General features: G+C 40.9%; 1 protein-coding gene across 1 annotated transcript in view; it reads left to right on the top strand.

Moving 5' to 3' along the window:
* sorcs2 (sortilin-related VPS10 domain containing receptor 2) overlaps positions 1-13,422 on the top strand; it is a gene marked incomplete at its 5' end in the record, with an annotated part of 485,537 nt that overhangs the window by 275,866 nt on the left and 196,249 nt on the right. The window contains 2 exons of the mRNA XM_034165018.1: positions 5,923-6,087; positions 11,621-11,694. Coding sequence (XP_034020909.1) covers positions 5,923-6,087; positions 11,621-11,694 — 239 coding nt within the window. The remainder of the gene's footprint in view (positions 1-5,922; positions 6,088-11,620; positions 11,695-13,422) is intronic.

Genomic DNA, 13,422 nt, shown 5'->3' with positions numbered 1-13,422 from the left:
TGATTGGAATCCTGCTACGCTCCATGACGTGTTTTTTCAGGGGCTCCAAAAATATCCAGGATCTGCTGGTAGCTGTAGATCTGCCTGTCGACTTGAACCAGCTGATCACTCGCCATACGGACCGACCGGCGTCTGCAGGTCCGCCCTCGCCGTGCCGCCTGGCTGCCTGACCGATGCTCCGCAACACTCCCTTCTGCACGTCCTCCTCCAGCCATATGAGTGTGGATCCTCCATGCCCTGAAGAGTCTGTGTGACTGCATCGCGCTCGTCTTTCTTCTGCCGAGAGGCAGCGACACCAAGATGGCGAACTTTGTTTTTACTGTGGATATTCTGATCACATGATACCCAATTGTCAAGCCGGGGTGCCACCGTGTGGCCAAAATCCGACATATGGGTGAGTCTTAGTTCCATTACTCCAGCCTTAGCACAAAATGTAATTCCAGCTGAATTGTCCTCTGAGAACTCATCAGTTTCCATGTCAGCTTTTATTGATTCTGGTTCTGATGCTAATTTAATTTTGTCTTCTCTGGCCAGGTCTCTGCACCTGAAGTTGTTAAAACTCTCATGCCCTCTGGTGGTGCACAAAGAGATGCTGTATGATGCTGTAAAGTTTGGGCAACGCTTTCTCACCGTACTCAGTTTCCTTAACTTTGGCAGAAAACCACTCCGAATCTATTAGTTTTTATGTATTTGACAATATTACTCATCCGTTGATGAGTGGCACCCCAGTTACTACAACACAGCCCTAATTTTGATTGGTCAAAGGGAAAGATTGTTTCGTGGGGTTCAGCCTGCAAGAAATCATGTCTGTCTGAACCAATGTGTTCCCAGCTGGAGTCTAACACGGATCTCGCAGGGGTTCTGTTCTGTTAGCACTGCACTTAGCACTTAGCACTAGTATTTAGAAAAGTAAGGCTAAATCATTACTGCCCCACCAAGAATATGATTGCACAATTAAGCTTCACCCTGGGGCAAGCCCACCTCAGGGAAAGCTTTTTTCACTGTATGTCCAAGAACGCAATGCAATGAATGAATATATACAGGAGTCCCTCACCACTGGGTTGATTCATCATTTTTTGTCTCCTGCAGGCACTGGGTTTTTCTTCATTGAGAAAAAGGACAAATCGCTCCGCCCTTGTATTGATTATCGTGGTGAAGCAGGATCCAGAAGAATATAATATGTGTTTTAGTATATTTGAAATTATCACTTGTGGATAATTTTACCTCGAATACTGGGGGCACCACCTATGACTGAATGATATTATAACAAGGTTATAATATCACTGATTTTAGGGTCAGTCAATAGGAAATATTAAAATCAGTCTCTAATCTTCAGGAGTAAGTTCCACATGTCAAGTCCGACCCCCTCTGTAAAACCATACAAAATCACAGACAACTTCACACGTTTAAACATTTATTTAACTCATTTAGGAGTTAAAACAGTATACATCATAGTCAGGCAATTTGATGATGATGAATTTCACTGAGCAATTATATGACATTCAGATAATTTGGTTTAGTTGCAGGAATGTAAGAATGAATTTCGTCCTAATTAGCAGGGAATTTACTTTATTTATTAACGTGAGATGGTTAGTGAAGGTGAATAGGATTAAATAAAAGCCACTCTGTTTTTATCTGACACTGTAGCCCAGTCATACTTTGGAGGCGCTGTGCAGATCGGTCTCCGTAGGTCAGGTGCTGGAATCGTCTCATTTTCAGTCGATGATCCATCCATCACACAGCTGCTTCAGGGACCTTGACAAAGAGACTCTGCCAGTCACCACGCCCGGTTTCGTTGGTTACCGGGGACGCTTTCCATTGTTAAGCTGTGACTTGCGGCAGCGGTTCAAATTGCTGTTGACGTCTCAGCTGACCTGGATGTTTTATCTCTGCAGCGCTTGTAGTCTGGGATCATCAGAATAAAGGCTTGAGTGTCTTTATTTATTGTATTTATTTATTGTAAAAATTTGGCTTTGGAAGCCAGATCAAATCACAAAACCCGATACAAAATAGTTGACTTTGTAAGAAAAATGTTTGTGAGATGATTTTGTAGTTCAAGAAGAAAAAAGGCTTTAATTTGAAAAATCACAAAAGGAAATTAAATGCATCTGCGCATTTAACTTTACAAAAGTTGAAAAAGTTATTTGTAGAAAAAGGAAAAAGTAATTACTTGTTGGCACGCACAAACAAGAAATAAGTTTAAATGCATCTGCGCATTTAACTTTACAAAAGTTGAAAAAGTTATTTGTAGAAAAAGGAAAAAGTAATTACTTGTCTTACACATGAGATTTTTATATATATATAAATCTCATGTGTAAGATTAAATGGTCACATGTTTCTTTTTTGTTGCTTTTCTTTTTTTCTGTTACAACAATAAAATGCACTTTTTAAACATGGTTACAACTTTATAACACTGTACATAATTGTTACATGCCCTTCCCCAATTTGTCCAGCAGGGGTCACTCTTGTTCCATGATCTCGATAGAACTAAAGTAGTAGTATTCTTAGCATTTCAGCAGTTTTGTCTCCAGGTGTTGGACTCTGCTAGTGCTGCTCCCTTTCCTCAGTGCTGTTCATGTACAGGATTTCAAGGTGCAGTTAGTGATTGTAGAATTGTGAGAGCTGAGCTGTTAAGTGAGGCTCTCAATTAAACATCTGATTTATAGATTATCGATTTATATCCTCGACTATGGTCTTGAACTCTGGATAATGACTGAAAGAAAACTATTACAGATACAAGGGGTGAAAATGAGGTTCCTCCTTACAATACCCAGGTATTGTACAGAGGAACACCACTCAGGGACAGGGTAAGAAGTTTGAATATTGTAGAGGGACGTGGACTAAGGTTGCTGCTTCTTTGCATTGACAGGAGCCAGTCGAAGTTGATCAGCCATGTGGTAAGAATTTCACATGGACATCTCCCTAGGGAGGTCTTCCCGCCATGTCCAATTGATAGGAGGTGCCGGGGAAGATCCAGAACATGCTGGGGGATATATACCTCCTGGCTTAACAACCCGGGAAGAGTTATAGGATTTGACAAAGTCAAATCCCTCAGTGTACTTCCACCATAACCCAGTCCCAGATAAGTGGGATAAAATGACTTGAATGAGTATACATCACTGTCAAACATTTGAATATGCTTTCTCATTCAATTGAATGGGAAAGAGTGTCCAAACATTTATGGGAATAATGTAAAATATACCTGGATTTTCTAAGATTGAGCAGTAGGGGTGTGCTGGCATCTGCAGTCAAGGTAAGATGTATAATTTGCTTGCAGGACTGTTGCAGAATTCTCTTATATAACAACAGCAAATAACAACAAAATATAATTTTCTGGGAAGAAATACTGAATGATCTGTGTGGTAGGTAGTGATTCTAGAAATACTTCATATTATTGCATATAATGTTTTTGAGCTCAGGTGGTAAGATTTGCATGAATGTTTCATTCAGTTCAAGTTTTCATCACTGAATGAAACATTTCATCTTTCTATGAATGGGAAAACATTATTTGTTTTATATGACACCTGAATAGATCCACATCCATGGGCGCAATTTGGTGGGAGATAGGGGGGACGTGTCTCCCCCCACCGTTTCAACTGGGGGGGACAGAATATGGTATGTCCCCCCCACCTTCTGACATATGTGTGTACTTGAAACATGCTTTGCCAGTCTTATGTGCAAGCCATGTCAGAATAGTATCTTTGTTTCTTCAAGTTTGTATTTTTAGCATCATTGACTTGTTTACAACACCTGTTTCTTGTTTGTCACATTCAGAATTTTCTGGGACTGCATTTGCCCAGATTTGAAACCAGAAATAGTTGCCTCTAGGGACTAGTGTCTACACATAAGTATCAATGGACCATATGCTAATTTACTAAATTCTGAAAGTTAGGGCCCTGTCCCACTGGGGAGAGGATTAATTGCGCATGAATTGAATATACAAATCGTGGGCGATCGTTGTCGTCCGCAACAAAATTGGCCAAAAATGACAAATGTCCCAGTATGAATTACGGATATATTAATAATATATAGCGAATATATGACGTACAATCACCGTTATATAACGCATGTAGTGAGGAAACTGATCTGACACATTGAGATTATCACGGCACTATTACGGGTGTATTATGAATGCATCGCGCACGGCATCTGCATTGCTGTCATAAAAGAAGCGCACTCGGGCCTTCAGCATCACTATTCACACCAACAATACAGCCTCTGGAGCATTTGCTGGACAAGTTGACAAACAAGTTTACTACAGAATTAATGTTCATTTTGTCATGCAAGGGTTAACTGTTCATGAATTTGGGGAGAGGGAGGGGGGAAGCCGCTCGGGGTGTGAGACTGTTTTTTTTTTTTTTTTTGAGTGAGTTGTGGATAAACGGCAACTCTTCCTTTTGTTGGTGTTAAATAAAAGTCCTGGATTGCAGCAGCTATTACGTCTTTGTGGATCTACACAGCCGGACCGGCACTGACTGGCAGATATGTTGTTTTCTGCCACATATAGTACTTTGGGTTTACGTGACGTGTTTTTTATGCATTCACAGATTGTCCGCAAATCAGCTGCAAAGCAGATGTAATAAAAATGCTTTATTTGTGGCCAATTTGTATGCATTCGCTACAACATATTTTAGTTTGTGATGTGGACATGATGGCATGATATATATCTGTTTTACACACTGTCCCGGTCCGCTGCCAAGCTGCAAATCCCCGTCAGTTGCGGATATCAGTGGTTAACGGCAGATATACAGCGCATAGAATGAGTATGAATTGAGTATATATGGAGTATGTAAGGCGGATGTCATCCGCATTTGGATTTTTGAACAGCTCAAAAATCCTGGCTGCGGACATGCGTGCCTCTGTGGGTGATCACGGGCATGCTCAGATGACGGCCGACTCATACAGGCATGTTACACGGATATTGCGGATGTTTGGCGAATATGGGGCAATTTTGTGTGAAATCCATATGCAAATCCTTCTAAATGCCAGTGGGACAGGGCCCTTAGAAAAGGAAATCAGAAAAGCTATCTGGGACCTCAGAAAGCCCATCTGCAATTATTGCTTGATCTCCAAAATCAGTCTATGCAAGCGAAATTATGTTCAGTATGAGTGTTGTCATTAGTGCTACTTTGAAAATTAAATTCATGATAAGTAATTTATCCTAAACTTATGATCTGTTGTTTTTTCAAACTTATGCAAAAACAAATCTTGAGGAAAAAAAAAAAAATACAGTATGCGATAGTTAATAATTGTTAAGAACCTGTTCTTTCATATTTATGAATACATTTTACCACATTGCAGTTGTTTTTTAATGAAAACTCAACCTATCATTCTTTTTGAGTTCTACACATGTGGTGATACCTTATTTACACCAGGATGTTAATAAAATCAGTGCTGGCTATTCTCAGAATAAAGTACTTATATCAACAGTTTCAAATTGCATAAGTCAAATGGTGTCCACTTTATGGTCTTCTCAAAACATTAAAATTAGTGTTCTGGATGTTCAGAATGCATCTGAGCTTATCTAAAAACCGTTGGCTTCTGGGGGCCTAAAGCAGCCCCCAGACCTCCCGCCTATGGGCTTTGGCCCTGCGGGCCTCGCACTTTCTCCCCCACAATTTCTAGTTCTAAATTGCGCCCTTGTCCACATCATTTAAAATTTTAGCTAAATTAGAAAGGTGATAAAGGTGCAGGAAGCTGACAGCACGTGTCATAGTAGGCTCCATTATTGGGCAGAAGAGTATTTCGGCTGGCAGTATACGTCTACTTTCCTCAGTCCATCAAAAAAAAAAAAAAAAATCACAATAGGAACTTTGTCCAATTCTTCATCTAATAGGTCTTCTACAGCTGCTAAAGATGCCCCCTGTGAATGTTTGTTTATTCATCTCACCATACTATTCTTTTGGGCCATGTGTCTTTCAGGTAGTGCTGGTGGGTTCATCCATAAATGAACGGGATCAGATGCTCTTTATCAGCACAGATGAGGGTGCTTCTTTCCAGCGACAGTCCATCTCCTTCACCCCTGAATTACTTATATTCCACCCGGAAGAAGAAGACAAGCTCCTGGCTTACTGCAAAGATGGAACTGTGGGTATCAGAGCACTCCAGAAACATAAAATAAAGAGGGCAATTTGTGGTTGAAAGGATGAATAAGAAAACAGAGCTGCACTTTTAGTGCCGCAGTGCATTAAATTTCAATTTTGACACTCACCAGCAGAAAGCAAACCTCAGAGAAGCCTCCTACAAATTACCATAACACAATACAGCTCCGGGTCAAATCTTCTTAGACAAGTGTATGGAATCGACAAGTGGACAAATCTGAACACACTCTGATGTCATGTTTCATATTGAAACATGCTGCAATTTCGCCTTGCTTAAGGCTTTATACCTTTTAAGTTTCAACTTCAAAGAGTAAAAAGGGTGCAAGTGCAGAGTCAAATGGTACTGCTCTACAACAAACATGAACACTTCCTTTTTTTTCTACCTTGATTTCACATTTTTTGGCAATATTTCACAACTACACTTCCAATATTAGTTTAATATCAATATCTCACGAAAATATTCTAACTGCATCTTTTGTGGCTTCTGTTATTCTTCTTTACAAGAGTCAAGACAGAAGTCAGACTACCAGAGCAAGAATTTTAGCTGAGGAAGCTTCTGTGATTTGAAGCGAAACATCCTCGCGTCAAGCAACTTAGTCCAGTCAAAGATTCAAACTTCTTTACTATGGAAATCGCCTGGACAACTGAGAGCCTTCACAGAAACATCTCACAAAAATGATGAAGCTTCTCAGTAATTTTTACTTTTCAGAAACACTCTGGATGCCCTTTCTGTCATATTACATAACGAATGGACAGGGGTGGGTTTCATGAAGTAGCGTGCAAAAATTTAGGTATGACGACCAGAAAGAAAGCATTATGCAAAAAATATGAAAAGGTGGAATGGGGGAGGATCCTGGAGAGTGCCTGGGAGTATGCCCATCCAGTCTACATGTGTTTTGTGGACTTGGAGATCAGGTACCCCAGGAGATAATGTGGGAGGTGCGGCGGGAGTATGGAGAGAGGGGGTTCCTTCTCAGGGCCATCCAATCTCTGTACTCACAAAGCGAGAGCTGTGTTCGGGTTCTCGGCAGTAAGTCTGACTCGTTTCCGGTGGGGGTTGGCCTCCGCCAGGGCTGCGCCTTGTCGCCGATCCTGTTTGTGATATTCATGGACAGGATATCGAGGTGTAGTCGGGAGGGAGGAGGGTTTCCATTTTGGTGGGCTCAGAGTCTCATCAGTGCTTTTTGTTGATGATGTGGTCCTGTTGGCTTCATTTGCCGGTTATGTCCAACACTCACTGGATTGGTTCGCAGCCGAGTGTGAAGTGGCTAAATCTGAGGCCATTGTTCTCAGCAGGAAGCCGATGGATTACCTACTCTGTATAAGGAATACAGTCTTGCCCCAAGTGAAGGAGTTCAAGTACTTCGGTGTCTTGTTCACAAGTGAGAGGAAAATGGAGCATGAGATTGGCCAGAGAATCGGTGCAGCAGGGGTGATGTTGCATTCACTGTGAAAAGGGAGCTGAGCCAAAAGGCGAGCTTTCGATCTACTGGTCAATCTTTGTTCCTACTCTCACCTATGGTCATGAGGGTTGGGTCATGACTGAAAAAAGTAGATCACGGGTACAAGCACCCAAAATGGGCTTCCTCAGGAGGGTGCCTGGTGTCTCCATTAGAGATAAGGTGAGAAGCTCAGCCATCCGTGGAGAGCTCGGAGTAGAGTAACTGCTCCTTCACGTTGAAAGGAGTCAGCTGAGGTGGTTCAGGCATCCGGTAAGGATGCCTCCTGGGTGCCTCCTTAGGGAGGTGTTCAGGCACATCCATCTGGGAGGAGATCCCGGAAAGACCCAGGCATTCCCGGGCCAGTGTGGAGAGATTATATCTCCACACTGGCCTGGGAACGCCTCGGGATCCCCCTGTCAGAGGTGGTCAGTGTGGTCAATGGTCCTCTGCTGGAGCTGTTGCCCCCGTGACCCGATCCCGGATAAGCAATTGAAGATGGGAGCGTGGAATGGGGGAGGGGCAGCTCCTCAACTTTAAAGGTACATGATGGTTCTTGGTCCAGCGAGACATCGGCATCAGTTTGACCAGCTGGCGCTCAGCGTGGTTTCCTGTGTCATACATCATACGGACAAAATGAGGAACCTTGGGGTAATTTTTGATCCCACGTTGTCTTTTGACCTCCACATCAGGGATGTTACTAGGACTGCTTTTTTCCATCTGAGAAATATAGCGAGGATCCGCCCCATCCTGTCCATGGCTGATGCTGAGACCCTGATTCATGCTTTTGTTTCTTCTAGACTAGATTATTGTAATGTTCTATTTTCAGGGTTACCACAGTCCAGCATTAGGGGTCTTCAGCTGGTTCAGAACGCTGCCGCCAGACTTCTGACACGTAGCAGAAGGTCTGAACATATCACACCCATTTTGGCATCTTTGCACTGGCTCCCTGTCTCTGTGAGAGCAGATTTTAAGGTTTTGTTATTGACTTATAAGGTTGTTCATGGACTGGCGCCATGTTATCTGGCTGATCTGGTGGAACTCTACGTGCCGGACCGGGCTTTGCGGTCACAGGATGCGGACTTCTCTGTGTTCCCAGGGTGAAGAAGAAGTCAGCAGGTCAAAGAGCCTTTTCGTATCGTGCACCCACCCTGTGAAACAGTCTTCCTGCGTCCGTGAGGCAGTCTGAGTCTGTGGACATTTTTAAGTCAAGACTCAAAACCTATTTTTATTCTCTTTCTTATGGATAGTTTTTATTTTTATTTGTTTTATTCTTTTACTTCTGTTTTTATTTATGTATTTGAATTTTTTATTCATTTTTAATTATTTAATCAATTTTATGTTGACTTGTTTTATGTAAGGTGCCTTGAGATGGCTTTTGCTGTGATTTTCCGCATTATAAGCTAATTAAATTAAATTAAATTACAAGAAATTAATTGAAATTTCAACCTGCTCTATATTTGGATGCTACACATGGAACCCCATCAGATTGACCTAAAAACATTTAACCATGGAAGAATTCATGGCAGCATAACTAAGAAGGACTGTGAGGTTAAATTCAGTACACTTAGATTAAGGAACCAAGATATTCAAGTTTTTGTAGGTATTTCACTGAAAAGCTATAAAGGTTTGAGCAGAGTGTAGAAAACATTTACTTATGGCTGTCAAAAATAACACGTTACTTTAGATTACAGCACCCGTAATGTGTTGAAAATGTTGTTTTCATCTTGATTAATCTCACTTTAATCTTTTTGTTTTGATGTCACTGACTTGGTCTGTAAATAAAGAGTGTTGTTAAGAGCAGTAACTGGTTTGGATGTTCATGCCTTTGGACACTTTTTTGCAACGTTTAAACAATAGCACTTCATTAATGTTTCATTAATGAAGTGCTTTCATTCCTCTTCACTCCTGCTTAACATGTTATTTCTCAAATGTGGACGTTTTTGCGCATGAAGTGACGTTCATACTCAAAACACTGATCACACATTAAAGATTATTACACGTTTGTCCACATTGTCCACCTACTCTTACAGGTTTAAAACAGTTTAAAAATGTATGTTTCATGATGTTTTATCCAGATTTTAATGTTCATTGGGCAGATTTAAAAATGAAATGGTCATGGATCCAACAAGCTAATTATTAAAGGAGTCATATTTGTTGGGAACGTGTAGGAACACGGCCCCACAACAGGGGGTGCAAATGAACGGACAATGGAGGAAGTCAAATAACAACACTTTACTGTTGTGAATAAGCACAACAAACACAACAGATTACAACAATAGACAAAGAAGTCAATTCACAAAATGTGTCACGTGGGCAGGCTCGAAGATAAGAGACGTCTGTCCAAAGCAGAACCGGAACCACACGATTTCCTCCGCCACCGAACCCCGGGAATACTGGAGCCAAGTCCCGAACTCCCAGGTGGCCACTTCCTCCGCGTGTCGGATCTGGTACTGCTGGCGAGGAACAAAAACAGTTAAATGTGGGTGCGTTTGCACCCAGCAACCCGTATGGTGGGAAAACCACCTCCACCTCTCGTCGGAAGAATGTCTGCTATTTAACGCACAAAAGTAACAAAGTGTTAATGTCAAAAAGACAACACAGTCGGCTGAGCACTTTACCTCCTAGGTAGAGCGATATCTCGGCAAAGAGGTGGAGATGTCGTCTTGCTGATATACCACTGCTGATCAGATGATTGGTGACAGCTGTCGTAGGCGATAAGTGACAGCTGTCACCCCGGCTGCTCCTGTGAGGCGGCAGCGCCCTCTGGTGCCTGGAGCCCGCACTCCAGACAGGGCGCCCTCTGGTGGTGGTGGGCCAGCAGTACCTCCTCTTCAGCGGCCCACACAACAATATTGTGGCAAATCACTTTTTATCTATCGTTTACATTTCCATGTTTTGATATTTAATATTCAGTGTCTCCAAAATCCCATCATTCTGAGTGTTTTCACAGATATTCTCCTGATTTAAGCAGAATGTGTGACTGACACAGAATGTTTAACACCTCTGTGACATATGTAACAGAAATAACTCATCCCCCTCAGATCGTCTAATTTTACCTCAGATTATTAAAAGAGGACAACCCCCCCTCCCCCCCCACACACACACACACACACTTTCAACATAGCCCAGGATTACAGATGTATTCCAAAATCACAACAAAAGCGAAGTGAGAATTGTTAAAGCACATGTACCGCCTTAACTAAAGTGGTAAAACAAATTCCAAAATATGTTTTGAAGTGCAGCAATAAATAAGTATGTTCATGATGCCCTTTTTTTTTTTTTCCTGCATAGTTCTTAGGCTGTTGTCAGGTCATTTTTGTATCCTACATTGTTTTTGTGTTTCTGAGAGCCTGTGCATGTGTTTTGCAATTTCAGATGTAATATTTAATATTTCTATGCAGTTAAATGTGATGAATTTAGAGTAATTAATTGCAAAGTTCATAATTAATTAGATTCATTTTTTGATCACCCAGCCGGGGTGGTTAGCAGCAGAAGGGACTGACTTACTTTTACTGACTTACTTGACGCAGCTACAATCAATACAGTTAGCAAAAAGACTTCACAAGTAATGATGTCCCTTTCTTTATTTTATGCTTTGGTCATTGTCCATGTTAATGTCAACATGGTCTAAAATAGGAGTTTCAAAAAAAAAAATTTCAAAACAGACTATACAATAGCTTTAAAGAGCTGCCTGTGGACATTTTGAGGACACACTTACTCACAAACTTTAATTCTCCAACGTACTTGCTTTTCTGATTGCAGAAAACTTCTAATTGATCATTTAAATCCATTAATAAAGCAGTTTCCTGTCATAATTTACTGAGACTCTTTCTTCAGGTGGGACAGGTTTATTTTGTCGATTGAAATTTTTGCAGCTCAAATATGTGTCTTGTTTGTTGAGGAACCCTGTGTATAGGAACAGGTAGGATATCATCATGGCTGAAAAATGCTACATGTGCTTGCACCTACATTTTATCTGTGTTTCAGTTGCAAAGGAAGTTATCGGGACAGGATTTGAATTGGTCATTTCTGAGTTAGTTTGTATTTGCTAATTGTTGTCTTCTTTCTTTTGTTCAGCTCTTTGTGTCCACGGAGTTGGGGCGTAAATGGACTTTGCTTCAAGAACATGTGACGAAGAACAGAGTCTTCTGGTTTGCTAAGCTTCATTTTTGTTGACAAATGTTCTCAACCTTTCCTCACTCAAACTGAGGTTTAAATGTTTAAGAGTTTTCAGAAGAAATTTCTAAACAAATTAAATTTTAAGTATTAACAGTTAAAGGTGTGGTCCCTTTGAACCCCTCTTCCCCTCCCCACCCCATAACTCATACAAATAATTTTCTTCAGCTTTAGTAATTCACTAAAGGATTTGCATTATCTGCAAACAAATTAGGATTTACAATTTTAAGTTGTATTGCTTGTTTGTGGATTTAGAGAAAGCATATAACAGGGTGCCTTGAGAAAGGTTGTGGTATTGTATGAGGAATTCTGGAGTGGCAGAGAAGTATGTGATATGTACAAGGAAAGTGTGACAGCGGTGAGATGTGCAGTAGGATGACAGATGCATTCAAGGTTGAAGTGGGATTACACCAAGGTTCAGCTCTGAGCCCTTTTTGTTTGAAATGGCGATGCACAGGTTGACAGACGAAATCAGACAGGAGTCTCCATGGACTAGGATGTTTGCAGATGACATTTTGATTTATTATGAGAGGAGAAAGGAGGCTGAAACTAGCCTGGAGAGGTGGAGGTATGCTCTGGAGAAAAGGGGAATGAAAGTCAGTTGGAAAAAAACAGATTACAGGGACCCCAGTAGAATTGTGTGGTTGCAAGGAGTAGAAGTGGTGATGGTACATTAGTTTAAATACTGTGGATAAACCATCCAAAAGAATAAAGTTAGGAATTAACATATCAGAAGAACAGCACAAGTTGGATAGTTTGGAGATAAAGTCAGGGAGGCGAGATTAAGTTTGTTTGGAAATGTGCAGAGGAGGGACCCAGGGTATATAGGGAGAAGGATGCTGAGGATGGAGCCACCAGGCAGGAGGTGAAGAAAATATATAAAATATATCTAAAATCTCAATCAAAATTTATACATCCTACCGACCAGTGGTGGGCACAGTTCCGATAATCCGATAACCAATAATTATCGAAGATAAAGTTTTCATTATCGGATTATCTTTACAGATAACTTTGAAAACCATTATCGGACTAATTATGTTCCGCTTAATTTTTGTCCGATAATTTTTAGACTAACATGGTAAACAAAGGTGAACAGATGTGTAGTTCTACCCTCTGCAAACAGAGGAGAACTAGAAGAAACCACTCTATCCTCTGCAGGCAAAGGAGACCTGGTCATCAAAAAAAAAACAAAAACATTTCTTTTAATCCCTTGATACGCGGCCAATATCACCCAAGTCATCCAGAGGCATACATTTTTAACTTATGGCTCAAATTTTAACCAAAGTTATTTCGGACAAGTTATTTAAATTAACGTCATGTCTGTAGTTTTATAAAGAGAAAATAACAGATATATGTTTTAGTTTTAAAGTAATGCACTCATTTTTAAGGTTTTAGTGTGGACATGCTGTGCCCAGGTGCATTATGGGTGATAAGGTAATCTCATTACGTTCACGACAGGAGAAATGCATTTCAGACACTCTGATCAGGCTCCACGGACAACAGCATTAAACTCTAGTGCCTAAAACTCTTGTGAATATAGTCTCTGGGTTTATAGATGTTATTGTGTTTGTGTTTATTAAATTCCACGCATTTTAAACGTAGCAAGTAGCAACACAGATTATGTGGAATTTTGTTTTGGCAAGTTTTCAAGGTCTTTACTGGCCAGTAGTGTTCATGGCAGACACTATGGTATTTTCAATCAC

Source organism: Thalassophryne amazonica, chromosome 23 (genome assembly GCF_902500255.1).
Source record: "Thalassophryne amazonica chromosome 23, fThaAma1.1, whole genome shotgun sequence".
In the NCBI taxonomy this organism is placed as follows: Eukaryota; Metazoa; Chordata; class Actinopteri; order Batrachoidiformes; family Batrachoididae; genus Thalassophryne; species Thalassophryne amazonica.
The sequence above is the reverse complement of the archived record's forward strand: the minus strand, read 5'-3'. Positions and strand labels throughout refer to the sequence as shown.